Raw genomic sequence first — 18,151 nt, forward strand, 5'->3', positions numbered from 1 at the left:
GATTTCATTGTTTCACTTAATTCAAAATTATCAATGCGGTGGGCGCAAACATGCCTCTTAAATATAGTAAACTAAATAAGAGTGGTATAATCTAATTGAATACAATGAATCAAAGACAAGTCATATAAGGAGGAAAAAAAAAGATGGTCAAACTATTAAACTTTAGATTAGGTTATAATAATACAAAATATCTAAATATTTAAATATAGGATCCTTTTATTCTAAAAAGGTAATATAAAACAAAAATATAAATATATCTAACACTCTCTTCTCTCTTCTATGAGAGAAGATGATGAGAAATGAGAGAGTAGTGAAGGTAACAGAACGACTTGTAAGTAAGAAAGCAAGCAAGGCAAGAACATGGTTGATAATGAGCAATGAGGGGCAAAGACAGACGGTGGAGGCCGGAAAACCGACAATAATGCAGCGGACCGGGCTAGCGGCCAGGGACCTTAGGATTCTTGATCCTATGTTGTCATACCCTTCAACAATTATGGGTCGTGACAAAGCAATGGTCTTAAACTTGGAACAAATAAAGGCTATTGTTAGTGCACATGAGGTTCTTTTGCTCAATTCTAGAGATCCATCTGTTGTTCCTTTTGTGGAAGAACTTCATGCAAGGATTCTTCATCATCATAGTATTATCATTGATCATTCTCAGGTAAAGTTTTCTTAACCTTCACTACAAACATAGATTATTAACTTTCTTTTTTAATTATATTTTTTAATAGAATATTCCATTCAATCTTATCTGTAAAAAAATATTTACTTTATATAATAGTGTATCTTAATAATATATAGACCAAATAGATTACAATTATAAAAAAACATTTTTTTTCATAAATAAAAAGGAAAAAGTGAAATGTATTTGATCTAAATTTTGAGTCAAATACATTTGCCTCTCGCTTATATTTTGTAAACAAGGTAGTAGTTTTGAAATTACATATATGGATTATACTTATTTGTTGATAATGTAAATACTTTCCACTATAGTGTATAAAAAATAAACCTTAAAAAAGTTTAAATGTATATTTTTTAGTCTATTTTTACCAAAATTAATTTTTAGACACTCTAATTCTAAAATTGGGGTTTTTACTTCTTTTTTTAACAATCTTTGAGATTCGTTTTCTTTTTTTTATGGCGTGACACAAATTTCAAACCTTCAATGTTGCATAAAACTCCTCCGACACTTTATCTTCAAATTTTCATTTTTCAAAAAAATTATGAAAATCTATGATCTTTTGAACATGAAAACACTCCTTTCGAAAATACTACACAATTAAACTGAATTTAATTTAATGGTGTCACATGTCCATCCATTTTAAAATGATTATTATTTAAGATTTTTATAGCATATATTAAAAAAAAAAATCTTTATAAGATATTTTATTTTTACTAAATTAATCATATTAATGTGTTAAAAATAGTGTATAGAATAATAATTAAAATATAAAATTAAAAAAATAACAATTATTTTTATATTATTAAAAAGTGAAAATAATATTTATTTTAAAATAAATATTTATTTTAAAATCACAATTATTATAAAAGGAAGGGAACAGTAGAGATGTCATGTCATAAAAAAAAATGGTCGGGACAAAAATGCATTTAAAAATCCATACATACAATTTTCTTTGAAAGTGAGACAAACTGAAAGTTATTTGAAAATTTTAATTTTCAAATGTAATTTTCATTATTATATTCTTCGTTTCATCTTTTACGTGATGAAATATTTAACATAAATAATTTTGATTAATCTAAATAAATTTTTATGAAACTAAAAATATAGTTAAATTATTATTATTTTGTAAAGTTATTTTTTTCATATTAAAATATGTCGGAATAAATATATAATATATTCGAATTGATTTATTTAAATTTATTCATTAATATAAATTTGGGATACCGTTTGAAAAACTTTATCAAAATAAATTATAATATTTCTTTTAATATTTCTTTAATCTTATGGAAACTATATATTAATAAATTTTAAATTTATTTTATTTTTATTATAAAAATATCTTATGCAAAATAATTCATAAGTATTTATTTGTACTATAAACTCTAAATAAATTGTTTATCAAAACAGATCTATGAAATAAATCTAATAAAAACCATTTCATTTTCGTGATTACTTCTTCTGGTTTATTTTTATCATGATCAATATTATCAAAATTGTAGGATGATGAAGATAAGAAGGATGAAGATGAAATAAAGCAAGTTAATGACAAAAAGAAGATTATTCCTTTTGAGTTTGTGGTGTTGGAGGCATGTCTTGAAGATGTCATAAGTTCCTTAGAAAACGAGGTGTGTATGTATACTATGTTTGTCTATGTTGCTTACTTTTTTTTTTTGTTGAGTTGTTGGTTTTCAAAAATTTATTTGCTTTTGTTGATTGTTTTGTAGGCAAATATATTGGAACTTGAGGCTTATCCTGCCCTAGATAAGCTAACCTCAAAGATTAGTACTCTTAATTTGGAACGTGTTCGTCATATTAAGAGTCGATTAGTTGCCTTAACTGCTCGTGTTCAAAGGGTTAGAACTTTCTTTTTCCTATCATCAATTTATCTTTTAAATTTATAGTAATGTCATATTTCGAATTCACTCACTTTAATAACTAGTGCATATTGTGTGGGATAATTTAGATTATTTAATTTATTTGTAATGGTATGAATTTGATTTTATATTGTTCTTTATCATCGTGAGTCTCTCTCTGTTGAACAATTTAATTCTCTCTCTCTTTCTCTCTGATGTTATATATATATATATATATTATATAATATATATATATATATATATATATATATATATATATATATAATTATATATATATATATATATACACACACGATGTTGAGCCATTTAAAATTCTCTCTCTCTCTCTCTCTCTCTCTCTCTCTCTCTGATGTTGAGCTATTTAAATTCTCTCATCTCTCTGATGTTAAGTTATTTAAATTCTCTCTCTCTCTCTCTCTCTCTCTCTCTCTTTAATGTTGATCCATTTAAATTCTCTCTCTCTCTCTCTCTCTCTCTCTCTCTCTCTGATGTTGAGCCATTTAAATTCTCTCTCTCTCTCTCTCTCTCTCTCTCTGATGTTGAGCCATTAAACTCTCTCTCTCTCTCTCTCTCTCTGATGTTGAGCCATTAAACTCTCTCTCTCTCTCTCTCTCTCTCTCTCTCTCTCTCTCTCTCTGATTTAAAGACAGATCCTTCATGATAAAGATTCAATATGTTTGCAAATTCTTCCGGGGATAGAGATATTTTGTGTTTCATCACTTTATAGTAGACTATTGCATCAGCGAAATAAAATTCGAGAAGAACATCTCAACCAATGATGGATAAATTTTCTTGGAGGGCTGCAGAGAAATATGGATAATTTTAATTCTTCAAAATATATTGAAGAGTTCGCAATCCTTAAAGATTCTAAAATCAATTTGTGAGTTCATAAGACGGTTCTGTTTGTGAAGTCTTGGAAGTATCTTCCTTCTTGTTGTTGAGATGTGAAATCGCCGGTAAGAGGGTTTGAGGCAAATCTTGCTTTCCTAGGTGCTATGGTGATGATGATGGAGATTTTTGAAGAGATAATCACACACACACAAAGAGAGAGAGAAAGAAAATATGAGATCCAAAATAATGAAAATGGGGTTGCCTATTCATAGTGAAGCCTCTGACAAATTTGGCATGTAAAACATTCACTAAATGAATGAGAATTATGTCCAATATATCTCAGAACTAAAATATGCAAAAATAACTTATCCAATCGAATTGATTAAGGCGCCAATCAATTGGATCATCAATTTTTCAAGGATCTTATGTAATTTCCATTAATGCTCATATTTGATTAACTTGATGGTGAAGTTTCTATCATATTTGATTTGAAAATTAAAGCGCCGAGGTGATCCAATTGATTAGGCTTTTGCAATTAAGCCTTCTTGGTGTTTTTGGGCCTTGTACTAGATTTTGCTTTGAGTTTCTCATTTTTACACCCTTTGCCAATTTATTTGCATCCATTTATAGAAAAACACTAGAAAGCTAATGTGTTAGCAAAAATATTTTAAATTGATGAGAAAATGTTAAACACGTTATTTTAAAGGATTAATCGGAGTCTCCCAATCATTCGACCTTTAGAATAATGTACTACTTTGATTACCAAGTAACCTTGATAAAAACTCCCTCTTTAAAGGGAATGCCAACATAGTGTGACATGTCCTTCTCTAAAGATCATTGGATACGATAGCTGGTTAAACCACGAGATATATATCTCCACCACATACTTATCTTCTCAATCTACTAAGAGGTTAATAGATGATCATAGATCACATGTGTTGAGACCATCCTCAACAAATACTTGCTTTGATCACGATTGTTGATATACACCATCATGAAACATCCTTGGATCATAGACTTTAGTATTAAAACTAATTGTATACTCGAAAGTATAATTTGTGTTTTGCACAACTTCATTTAATATTCGTTAATACTTTATAAAAGTTGTAAAGCATCTCTGCAAAAACATACTAAGGTTTCACCTTTGGTAGCCAAATTTTCTTGGGTCTCGTTGAGTTAGTAGTTCTAAAAGGTATAGGGTTACTACCTTTAGACCTTTCCAATTTATCAAAATAAAATAATTCTAAATTGCCAAAATTATTGCAATGAAAACATTTATACATAGGTTGATTCACTTTCTTTCTATTTGGTTCTTTACCATGTGCTATACTGGACTTAAACCCTAATCCAATTTTATTTAAGGAAGACCTTTGACTTTATAGAATATAGTCAATATTTTATTTCCCTTTTTTAAATTTACTTAGGGTTTCATACAAATCTATTACTTACTTTTTCATTGAGACACAAGTCTCATACGTTCCAACTGCGTTTCTAATATTAGCTATTTCGAACTTAAGCTTTCATTTCTTTTCTCTAAGAACTCAAGATAATCCTTAAGGTCTAAGTTATGCTTTTTAATATTGTCATTTTCTTTGATTAACTTAGCACTTTAAAAAATTTATTTTATATATCTTTGATACCTCATGGTCATCTTCTTCATGAGATACTTTCAAGCATACTTCATCTTCTTCGTTGGAAGAAGATTATTCGAAGGTTCTTCTTGACGTTGATTCTTTATCATTTGTAGAGTCTTAATTCTCCTTTATTAATTAGAAGATTCCACTATATAAGGCTTATTCTTTTTCACATCCTCTAAATGAAGTTCCTTCATTAATGTTGAATTCTCCGAAGAGCGCTTATCTATTGAAACTATTCTTTTGAAGGAAACCATAGAAGTTGTCTTGTAGAAGTTTGATGAAGTTGCTGAGAATTTTTAAAGTTTTAATCTTATGTACTCATCTTTATGTAATTCGGCTAATTCCTTAAATTACTCTATAATTTCTATTGGACAAGTGAGTTCAAGCACAAGAGAATGGTGAATTGTGGTATTCAAAATTCCCGATTAATTTTAAGATTTTGTTACTTAAGAAATGAACTGTGCTAGTATTCTTTAATATTGGAGTAAAATGAATATCATAAAAAATAAAAACAATTAAATAAACTGCAAAAATTAAATGATAAGAGTTTAAAGAGATGTCACCATTGATTTATCTAGATTCGGCCAAATGTTGGCCTACTCCTATCCCCAAGAGATATTCTTGAGATTTTAACTATAAACTTGAGATTTTACAAGTTATGCTCACGAACCTTGACACAATCTGGTTTTGAGATTTTGCAAAGGCTTATATCCAACCAAAAATGGAAGATTTTACCCAAACTAAGCTAATGAACCAATTATAGATTTTCCAGGCTTATCTCAAGAACCATGCAATTTTTTTTCAAGAAAAGCTCTAAAAACCAACACATTGATTTTAAAAGATTGGTTTATGTCAAGAACCAAACTCTAATTCTCAAGAGTATCACATTTCTGAATATAATAACAACAAAACGACACCAAAACAATGTCCTTAGAAGTATATTTTCACTCAAAGGAAATAATGCCACTTAAGTGAGAGAAAAATATTTTTAGAGAGAGAGAGAGAGAGAGATTCCAAAGAAATATGAAACTTTAGATATTTTGCATGTAATGAGGAGGGGAGACGTATCCTTTAGATAGGAGATGAATAAAACAAAAAAGGAAATGATCCATGGGGTATTTTAATGGCCCAATCGGTTGGCTTAAGATCCAATCGATTAGGTGACCTAAAAGTCGATTATCTTGGCCTATTTTGGAACGTTTGGATAGAGAGTTGTTGACAATCATTAAGACATTGTCATAATTTATTATGCAATCAATTTAGCTTCTTATAATTGATTGGGTTAAAGCTCCAATATGTTGGATAGTTCATTTTTATTATTCCAATAGATTGGATTTAGGCGCCAATCGATTGGATTGTTAAAAAAAGTTTTAAATGAAGCTAACAGTTTCCTAATCAATTGGCTAAGACTTGAAAAATATTTAAGTGAGTCAGCTTAGTATCTTAGAAGTTACTCTCCTACTTTCATAAAACTCTAGTCACTCAAACTAACATGATCATGCGAGCATTCACACTTTCTCTCTTTCATATCTGTGAGGCTTTCAAGATCCTTTTCCAGATACAACGATCATATAAAAAATTAAATATAATCTTGAGTCTCCTACTTGATGAGGCTTGATATGTCTTCAAGTTTGGTTATCATCATCAAAGATTTGGAAATCTATTACCACTTACTTTGATATTCATTAGTCTTATCATCATCAAAACATTAAGAAGGTTGTCAGCATCAGGATCATCAACTTCATAACTACAAACACATAGATCCATAATTTATCCCTTCTTTGATTTTCCTTGAGAATCCTAAACACTCTTATCTGTTGATTTAAGGATTGAGCCAGATTTCTGATTCCAATTTTTAACTCTTAGATATTTGTTAGTGACATACATTCTAATACCATTTCTAACATTTCTAAATTTAAAGAAACACTTATGAATAAAATATTCATCTTCTTCACCTCGTGTGTTCATTTGTTCTTGTTTGACACTTGGAGAAACTCCATATATCATCTTAAGAGTATCCCACATTTCCTTGGCAATTTTGCAATTATAATTGTAAAGGAATTGACTATCATCTAACGACATAACAATTCTTTTTTTTAAAATCAATTCAAACTTTTTCTTTTCCTCTACGGTCCAAAGGAAATCATGTTTATCTACTACTTCTCCATTTATGTGGTGAGTAGGAATAAACTGACCATTGAATATTGTTACCCACAATTCAAAATAAAAAATTTAAATGAATATTTTAAATATAGATTTCCATAGTTCAAACCTATCATCATTAAACAGCGAAGGCGTATTTAGGAAAGATCTCTTGTTAGAAATAGTATTAGAATTCACCCTCCCCCTAAGACAACTAGTCTTTGAATAAGAGTTAGACTCTAATGCCACTTGTTGAACATGTGACTCCATACATAAGATGGGTATGAATCACGGGGGTTTAAAAAATGATAATTTAAAACAAAATCTTTTTCTAAATTAGAGTTCAAAATAATTTTCAAGAAAACATTTGAATATTGCATTGGAAAAGTAGAGTAAAGAAAATATGCGGGAAGTAAAAGATAAGGAGAAAGAGATGACACAAGGATTTATAGAGGTTTAATTTAAAAGAAGTGACCTACTCCTCTCTCCAATAATTGATATTAGGATTATCAAGTAATATTTATGAGTTTTTAGTAGGTTAGGCTCATGAGTCCCTTGTACAAGGAAAAATGAAGTTTTAGGTTTACTTCTAACAAAACACTGAGCAACATACTAAAGCGGTTAGTTTTCCTTCCAAACACGAACAAAGCTTTGAGCAATTAGTCCCCGAGCTAAAAAGAGATTTTATATGGACTTATCTCGAACCAATGTAGAGTTTTAAACTAACTATTCTTTAAACCGAACCAGGATTTTACATGGGTTGACCATGAACCGGACCAAGATTTTACACTGGGCTAATCTCATACCAAGTTGAGTTTTTACACCAGGCCGAGCTCAAGAACCAACAAGAATATTTTCACTGATTATATTCAAGAAACATAAAGAGAGCTTTTCCTTAAGTGGCTTAACTCACAAACCAAACACCGACTTAATATTAAATCCTGAAACAAAGATTTTAATGGATTTACCTTCGAACCCAAACAAACACTTCCTAGGAAGAGATATTTACTTAATAGAAAAGGATCTTGGTGAATTTAAAAATTTCTGCTTTCCATAACAAGTTTACTCACTTAAACACAAGAACTTTCTCAAAGCGCTACAACTAAGTTAATGTGAGAGAAAGTAGGAAATATGTTTTTAGAGAAAGAGAGCGTGAAGAAGGTGAGATATCTCACGTTTTGGATTTGAAAAATATGAAGGGATAGGCATCTATTTTTAGGCCAAAAGGTGATACAAAAAAGGAAAAGATCCATGGGCAAAATTAATTATCCAATCGATTAGGTCATATTCCAATCGATTTGATGCCCTAAATAATCTTTGATAATCATCCATTTTGGAAATATTTAATATAGAGCCATTACCCTTCATTAAGATACTGTTATAATCCATTAACCTACTCCAATCGATTAGACAGTTCAAAATACATGTTGTAATCATTTTGAAAGTTCCCAATTCATCTGGCTAGGCTCCAAAATATATTTAGGTTATTTTCTTTGAGAAATGGAGACTTTAACAAAAGGTTTTAGTATGTGTGTTATTTAGCTATATTACTTTACAAAAATACCCTTGTGGTTTTACAAAACATTAATCACTCGAATACGATCAGGCGAGCTTTCACACTTCCTCTCTTTCATACTTTTAAGCTTTAAGTATTTTACCAAATATACCAATAATATGAGAACTTTACTTGAATATTCTTGGAGATGAGGTTTGAGATATTTTTAAGTTAGACACCATCATTAAAGGATATCACAATGATCATAAAACCTTAACTCTTCGACTTTACTCAAAGGAAGACCTTGAACAAACTATTTTGTGCATCTTTGACTACTTCTATGAGTTGTCATTAAATTCATGTTGCATGAGTTGTCATCGTCAAAACATTAAGGAAATACTAGGTCTAGGCAATTATTGCTTAACTTTGATTACTTCTTAATTGAACCTGCAAACACATAATTCCATAATGTATAGCCATAACATTCTGGTATATTCATCAACAAATGTAATGAAACATCAAAGAGATCATAAATGTCATAGTATATTACACCTATAGCTGAAATTAATATTTTTGGTATGCTAGAAGTGAATGATAATCTACTTTAGTCACCTTTGAGGCAGAACATAAAGGTCTTCTCAGCCATATCCACTTTTGAAAATCCCACAATCAAATTTTTTGAGCTTAACTGCCTTAAGATTCTAAAGTTTTTATGAACATACCTCATGTTCTATAACCAGTTTAAATCATCTTGAGTAGTGACTGTCATGTAGATCATCTTCACAGGTTTGACACTACCTTTGAAAGTTTTATTCTTTAACAAGGTAGATATTAAAACTAACATTTTTTCCGATTAAATATGTATTAGTATATTCGTAAAAGGGTCTTAGAGGAAACACTAAGATCTCTAGTTGCTCGTTTATCGGATCGACGACCCCTTTATTGAATGTGTCACCTATTGAAGTATCACACTCACATGGGTTAAAGTTGCCTAAGAACACAAATGAGTCACATTTCCTTCCCATGAAACGACATAGAAAAGTCGTGAGAAAGGTGGACTACACTCCCATGAATGTTAGGAGGAAACTTTCCCACTCCTTAAACGCTTGCTATCTCTTAGGAGGCCTAAGATTCAGGACCGATATGATTATAAATACCCCCATCATCATAGTTGAAGAGGGGATCAAACTACAAGACAAAAGTAAACATATATAGGAATTTTTCACCCTACATGATCTAGATTTTATCCTCCTACAACCTTAAATCCTCTTACATCCCTTAATCATTAGAGGTTGTCATGCATTTGTATATTTAGCAAATACAATTAACACCCACCGCAGGGTCCTAGTAAAACAAATTGGGCAACCATCACAACATTCATCCGGAGTATTATATTTACGCTCATCCTTCATCATGGTGAACAAAAATATAATGACTCTGGCCAATAAGGAATATGACGCCGAGGAAAGTGTCATAGTAAAGATGTATGTTGTTATGGACGACCTTCGTCATTAGAACCAAACCTGGAAGAATAACATTCTTCATATCGAGCAGCACCAGAAAGAAACATATATGGTGGACAAACTGAAAGTATTGGATATGTAACATCTATAGGATGAGATATGAGAGGCGCATGTCCCATAGAACTTCAAGCCAATATTATTGGCTAAGTTCGATGGATGCAACGAACCAAATGAGCACGTGCCTTCCATCAACATCCATATGACTATCATTGGGGCACCAGACTCCTTGAAGTGCAAGCTCTTGTCCAACACCTTCAGAGATGCAGCTCTAAGAAGGTATATCGACCTCTCAAACTCTTCGTCACTAGCTATCTAGACCTAGTGAATAAGCTAGTCCACCAATTTTATGCAAGAAGGCACTGAAATTTGAACACCATCATTCTATTAAACATACCTCAAGGCCCCTCAATGTCACTGAGGGAGTATCTCGCCCGCTTCAACAAAGCAACAATCAAGGTAGTCCATCCAAACTAAGAAATGTCTGTAGGATCATTTCAGAAATAACTCAAGGAGGGACACTTCATGAATCCCACTCTCAAAGGAATGCGACATAGTTAGATGAGGTAATGACACAAGTAGAATATTACATTAAAGAAGAGGAGAGAAATGTTGAAAAGAAGGCCTGTGATGCAAAAGAATGCACTCTTAACACATACAACTTGCGAAGGAACTAGTATATGTCACCCATGAGAGACAAAACCATGTTCAAGTAAAGTGGAAATTCCACAAAATATTTCACTCCCTTGAATGCATGCAGAGAGAAGATATAGCGAGAGGTCTTACATATGAATAATATCCCCCAACCACCATCTCCCAAGACGGACGTCATGGAACTTATCCTCACAATTGGTGTAAGTTCCATAAGGTTAAGGGACATCAAATGGAATATTGGTACCAACTCAAAAAGGTAGATAGATCACCTCATTCAAGAAGGTCATCTGAAGAAATATATCAAGGGAAGATTCGCAACAAGATCAAGCAAATCCAATTCTCAAGGGTGAGATTTCTCAGGCCATCCCAGGTCCAAGAATGGGAAGGAGCCAGCCAAAGGAGGAAAGGATATATTCATTCTTCATACCCTCACAACCATCACAAGAGAATTAATTAGGGGTGGGGAGACCGGTTACTCCTGCAAGGAATGTGCTCGCCAGATTTTGGCCATTGATGAATCGCCCATTGACTTTGTGGCAGATGAGTTGGAAGCTCAAGAGGCCAAGATTATCTTTTTCGAGAGGGATGTTTTTGACATTCACCCGCAGAACGATGACCTCATGGTTATCACCATTCAATGAGACGAGTGAGAGATCAAAACAGTCTTGATTGATCAAGAAAGCTCCTCAAACATTCTTTACTAGGATACATTTGAGAGGCTCCTTCAGTATGTGGAGGACCTAAAACCCTCCAAAGGTTGCAGGTGGGTTACATAAAGCTGAAGAACACCTTTGGAGGAGGGGAAAATATCATGCAGGTCAAGGTAAGATATTTATTCATTAATGTGCCCTCAACATATAATATGATCATAGGGCAGCCTACCTTTAACAAGTTAGGGGCCGCCCTATGCACCTTATATATGCATGAAGTACCCGCTCCCATATGGGCGAGTTGGTGTTATCTAGGGGATTCACAAGATCACTAGAAAATGCTCTACGGAAAGCTTGAAGTTCAAGAGGAACAAAAAAATATACGTGAACACCTTGATTATAGAGGAAAAGATAAATCCACTAGAGAAAGCTCCAACTAAGGAAAGTTTGGCCAGTCCAGGTGAGGAGACTATGAAGTTTGCATAAGAAGATATCTTATCACAAGATAATTGCTAGGGACATGAGCCTCATTTAGTTCAGTTTGCTTAATGTCTATTTGTTTAGGTGAGTTATATTCTCGACCATGTTTGTAAGGATACTGATGTTTTTGTAGGGTCACTCTTTTCGTGTGTCGTTAAAGTAGTGCACGATTTTTAATGAGGCATTCCCTTTATTTATATAAGTTTTGATTTATTTCTATTACGTGTAGGACATCAAGGAGGAATGGAATATGGTCAAGGCCGTCTTTTAAGGATATTAAACATATTGGATCCTTATGTGGGAGTCTTTGCTGCCTCTTAAGACTATTAAAGATGTGGATCCCTAGGCGAGAGTCTTTTCTACCTTTTAAGGCTATTAAATATGCTAGATCAATACATGGGAGTACTTTCCGCATCTTAAGGATATTAAACATGATGGATCCTTATGTGGGAGTCCCTACCGCCTTTAAAGGCTATTAAGCATGCTGGATCCTTACATAGAAATCATGGCCACCTTAAAGGATTTCACAGACGTTGGATCCCTATATGGGACCTTCACCATCATGAAGTAGCATGCGAGGTCTTGGTCCTCCACAAGAACAACAAATCTAAAACTTGGGTAAGGAAACTCCTCAATGAGTCACGACATAAAAACATACAAATAAGAATAAATGTAAGAAGCCCTTAAGGGAAATATTCAACACTATAAAAAAGGTCCATGGGGCTAACCTTCAGGGGCATGATTACAAAAATAGTAAAGAGAATAAGAGGGGGGGGGGGGGGGGGAGTCTACAAATCATTGGCTATCTTCAGAAGCCAACTTTTCTTCTAGAGCATCTCTGAGGGAAGTTTCCACCATATTGGCATCCTCTATCGCCTTGTCAACCTCAGGATCAGTTTCAATACCCTTGGCAGGGGAAACGACAAGGTCAGAAGGCTGGGAACCACCTGATACATCCACTAGCTGACCATCACATAAAACTTTGAACATGCCCATAAAGCTCAAATCCAGCCCATGATATAAAAAAGTCGCATGCTCCTTAGACCTTTCAAAGTAGATGTCATAGGTTTCTACTAAATCATCCTTCAACCTAGATACCTACTCCTTGAGATTTTTCAGAGTACTAAGGGTCTGCTCTAGGGATTTCCCCACTTCATCTCTTTGGTAGAAAAATCCTTGGACTTAGAGTCCATGTCTTGAAGCTTTCCCGTCAAGATCTCTTTCTCCTTCTAAAATGTCTCAATTATTGCCTACCCTTTGCCCAAATATCCTTTGAAATTGGAAAGCTTTACCCTTAGCTCCTTATTTTCCTTAGCATGCTTCTCCCTGTCAACACGCTCTATAAGGAAGACCCTTAGCAGGTGGGCCTCCTTGAGGTTAGACCGTTTTGGGGGATTATTACAGACAACCGTATAGTCCCCCAGGAAATCTTTAAAAAACGGAAGGCGAGGGCATGTGAACTTGATGGCGTCAAAGGTGTCACCACTCCACATAGATTTTTAAATTTACGGGGCCTTCAACAACAATCACTTGGGTCGCATTACCCTTAGAGGAAGAGTCATCCTCCCTCCTTTAAATCTTTGGGGCCTGAGACCTAGTAGGTGCCTCACCCTCAAGATGGTGTTTGACCCCTTTGTGGATTAGACCATCAAGATGGATATGAGGATCATCTGAGCTTGAGCGCTGATCCTTTCTGCTAGCGAGGCACTCCCTCATCTCCTCCGGGGAAATCTTGGACATCTTCTCTACAACAAAGACAAGAAGAAAGAATTAACATGAGTTGTGTAAGAAAAATAAAAGACAACATGCTTAAAACTTACTTATATATTCACCCATGGATTCATCATCCCCTTGATCTATAATACTTATGGTACGAGACTCCATGAAATTAAACCCATCCAAGGTTAATACCATCTTAGACTCATAAGTAGTAAGACAAGTGTAGGTGTACCTGTTGATCGCCGCAAGAGTATCAGTCCAGACGAGGGGAAACTTGGGGGCACCATCTGCCCCAGTAGTAAATAAGGAGTAACTATGCCTCCCCCTCATTCTCACAAATATTTCCTTCCAACCTTTGAAGTGGTTGGAATAAGGCTCTCCCAAGAAAGACAACCAAGGTTACCTAACCCCAAGGAACAAATTCCTTAGTACAGTAACAAAATAAGAACATTATGATGGTTTAGAAAACCCCTAGACACTGGCATATGATCTCCAATACCCTAATCAGGCTCCAACCGTTATGTATAATTTGGGAGGGGACCCGTTGAGTACCGTAAGAACCTTCATCGCAAAGGAAGAAAAGATGAAGAAAACCTCAACCTTGCGAACGGTGGTAACTAGAAATAAAAGAAATAAGTAGAAGAGGCATCAGAGGTGGCCATGATGTCCCTCTCCTCCATAGATAAAACCTCCAAAACAACTTCTTCTTCGTCATTAGAGGTAGAAAAACCAAGTTATTCATGAAGACAGACTATATGGTCATCAATGGTGTACACGGACTCAACTTCCCTTACATCCTTGGGCTCAGATTCGGAGGTGGTCATAATCCACCACTACTATCACTTTCAGAACTGACAAAACTGTCACAACTGTGAAACATACCTAGTTCCACTAATCTACGATCAACAATCCCTTTGGGATGCCTAACATTCATATAATAATAGTTCCATAGGGATATACGCTCGTCAAGAGCAGATGGTTCAAACATGTGCCATCCTCATCTAAATCGCTAATAATCTCCATAAAGAAAAGGAAAAATGGAGTTTCAAACTTGTACATGTGTAGAGTATGAACTTGAGTTCATGGAAACACTAAAGATATCGAAGGTAGAAGGAAAGTTCTACAAGCTCTAGCAATAAAGTTTATGGAAAATTGAAAAAGTTGGTTTTTGTCTCCTTTATTAGGAGGGGGAAGCTAGTGGAAATCAACGGTCCATTGGTTTTTAGTCATATGTGAAACATTTTGCCTGTTTTCAACATGTGCGAGAAAAATAAGGCCAATTTGGCATCTCAAGGTTAAGTCAGCATTGATAACATTAAATGCCTCGCACGCCTTTTCCCTCCAACTGACACTTTGGGATTTTCCAATTGACATGTGTCACATAGTCAGAGACCTATAAATGTGTCATAGAGATTCAACTAGCCTCTCGTTCGAGGGACTCAACTAGCCTCTCGTTTGAGGGACTCAACTAGCCTTTTACATGAGGGACTTAATTCACGTCTCGTCTCAGAATCTCACTAGAGATTTGTACTAAGCTCTTAAATCAAGGTGGATTGCTTGAGATTCCTCACCCCTTTATTGAATGTGTCTCCCTTTTTGTTGGATGTATCGCTCTCCAATGGGTTAACGTCGCCTAAACACAAAAATGATTAACGTGTGCTTCCCATGAAACGACACAGAAAAAGTTATGAGAAAGGTTAACCACGATTCTCTGAATGTTGGGAGGAAAACTTCCCACTTATTGAATGTTTCTATCTCCAAGGAAGCCTAAGATCTAAGCCTGGTACAATTATATATGCCATATCATCATGGTTGAAGAGGGGACCGAACTACAAGACTGAAATAAACACATATAGAACTTTCTCACCCTATGTGAGCTAGCTATTAACCCTACAACAACCTTAAAGCTTCTAATTGTCCTTAACTCCTAAGGGTTGTCACGCATTTGTACTTTTATCAATTACAAAATTATTGAAGGGAGTCCTTGTTCATGACAATTGAGAATCCTTTATGTATAATTTTTCTTACATTCATCAAGTACTTCATGCCACAGAATAAAAGTTCATTCTCTGTCACAGTATTTTGTCATCTTTTCTTATGATGACATTGTTCCCCATGCATTCTACGACAAGATTTGTTTCTATCATCCGTCTCACATTTGTCTTCTTACTTCTATCCAACTTGGCCAGCCATTCTTTATGCCTAACCATGTGATTGGAGCAACCTATATCAAGATACCAATTCTCACACATAGGATTTCTTTCATAGGTGACAACCATCAACAACAATGGATCAAAATATGAATCGTCCTCATCTTGAGCCATATGAGCATTTTTTCATTCTTTTGAGCCGTTTTTCTTTTACCATGCCAACACTCATAAGCATAATGCTCAAAAAATTTCACAATTGAAGCACCCAATCTTTTTCTTGTCAAATTCTTTCTTTTTCTTTTGATTGCTGGAAAAACATTCCTCCTTCTTCGAGAATTCAACTTTTATCTTTTTTCCATTTTGTCTTGTCATGATTATCTTTCTTGACAATGCATCAAAATATAAATACAAATCTGATTGATAGTGTAAACCTATGACCATTTTCAGGTAAAGGACGAGTTAGAAAACTTGTTGGATGATGACGGAGATATGGCTGAACTATATCTTACAAATAAATTGTCTCAACAGAAGTTTGAAAATTCTTCTACAGTCTCATCCATGAATAATAATGGAGACGACATCATGATGAATCAAGTTCTTCAACCAAATATTGCTGACAGGCATTTCATTTCATTATATATTCACTTCTTAATTCTTATAATAACAATTATTCTATATCTTATATTCTTCTTAATCTATCAGGACTTTATCCGAATCATCATTGAAACAAGGTGGAGATTTAACTGATCATGATGACTCTAAAAGTATCGTTAGTGGCGAAATACCTAAATCGCAGGCTGGTACTGTCAATAGTGGTGTTGGCAGTGTTGAGGAGCTTGAGAAGCTCTTAGGAGCATACTTTGTGCAAATTGGTAGCACCCTCAACAAACTATCCATGGTACGCAATCTTATATATATAAATCAGATACATCAGTTATTCAATAAATTTAAAAAAAAATGAAACTTTGCTCATGCTAATATTTCTTTGGATTTTGTTATTGAAGTTGAATGAATACGTTGAGGACACAGAGGACTACATAAACATTACATTAGATGACAAACAAAACCGTATTCTGCAAACTGGAGTTCACATAGGCACAATAAGTGTGATTGTGAATAGCTTTATTGTGGTGACAGGTATTTTTGGCATGAATATTCACATTGATATATTTAATGCTGAAGATGATAAGTTGTTCTTTGTGACAATTATCCTATGCACTGCTGCTTGTTTAATCTTATATTTTCTTGCCATGCTTTGGTACAAGAAAAAACACATGCTGTAAAAAGTTTTCACTCTTTGTATAAGTTTTATATGATTATGTAGACATCAAATTTTAGTTAAGTTGGATGTTTTGTTTTACAATAATAAGTTGATATACTTAGATATATACAATCTTGTGCTAGTTTTTTTTGTAATTAAGTATGTTGTATTTTGAAATTAATGGATGTAATTTTAAATTGTGTTAAAATTTTATTGACTTGGACTGTGTTTAGTTAAATAGTTCTATAACATATTTATTCAGTTAGTTCTTAATGCATAGGTGTATTTTTGGCATGAATATTCACATTGAACTATATAATATTATGGTGGGATGCTAGAGTTTCTTCGGTTATATTAGGATGCATAGGTGCTTGCAGAATCTTATATTGGCTTTTTATTGTGAAATTGAATGACCACACACTAAGAATTTATTATGTGAGATAAACAAATTATATGTGAGACAAAAAAATAGCAACTACACTAAATAGTCTCAAGAAATTTTTTATCTATCACTTAGTGTGAGCAAATCTTAGTAGCAAGGAAAATAAAGAATAAGAATATACTAAATTTGTTTACTTAGTTCAATCAATCTAATTTACTATGGGAAAATTCTGCAATCAGCTATAATTTAATAGTCTTTACACAATAGATTACAAGATCAATTACAAGAAAGAAAATAGGTATTCAACTTCATAAGAAAATCTTATCCAATTGTTTCTCAATCTTCCCTCTTCTTAATACATTTTCTTTAGGTGGAAGAGTTCTTTTGATTAACTTAGTTTTGAATTCTATTCCAATCTTTACTTTATCCTTTTATAAGGCTCCCTGCAAGATGTTGAACGAGATACGCAGTATCATGAGCAAGTTCTTGTGGCATGGTTTAGAAGACAAGAGAGCTATACATTGGGTGAGTTGGGAGCATGTTTATAAACCGAAAGAAGACGGAGGGCTTAGAATTATTAACCTTGAGGTGGAAATGGAGGATTGTAAATGATAAACGTGCAACTTAGAGAGGCTTGATTAATCATAGATACAAGAAGCTAGAAGTGAAAATGT

General features: G+C 33.6%; 1 protein-coding gene across 1 annotated transcript; it reads left to right on the forward strand.

The window, feature by feature from the left end:
- The first annotated feature begins 234 nt into the window (after positions 1-234).
- On the forward strand, positions 235-17,285 carry LOC127096628 (magnesium transporter MRS2-3). The gene is made up of 6 exons (XM_051035177.1): positions 235-661; positions 2,182-2,307; positions 2,407-2,535; positions 16,282-16,454; positions 16,537-16,732; positions 16,839-17,285. Exons 1-6 carry the CDS (start codon positions 290-292, stop codon positions 17,115-17,117), a joined length of 1,275 nt encoding a protein of 424 aa, XP_050891134.1. The 5' UTR covers positions 235-289; the 3' UTR covers positions 17,118-17,285.
- The last annotated feature ends 866 nt before the right edge of the window (positions 17,286-18,151 follow it).

This window comes from Lathyrus oleraceus, chromosome 6, assembly GCF_024323335.1.
Source record: "Lathyrus oleraceus cultivar Zhongwan6 chromosome 6, CAAS_Psat_ZW6_1.0, whole genome shotgun sequence".
Lineage (NCBI taxonomy): Eukaryota > Viridiplantae > Streptophyta > Magnoliopsida > Fabales > Fabaceae > Lathyrus > Lathyrus oleraceus.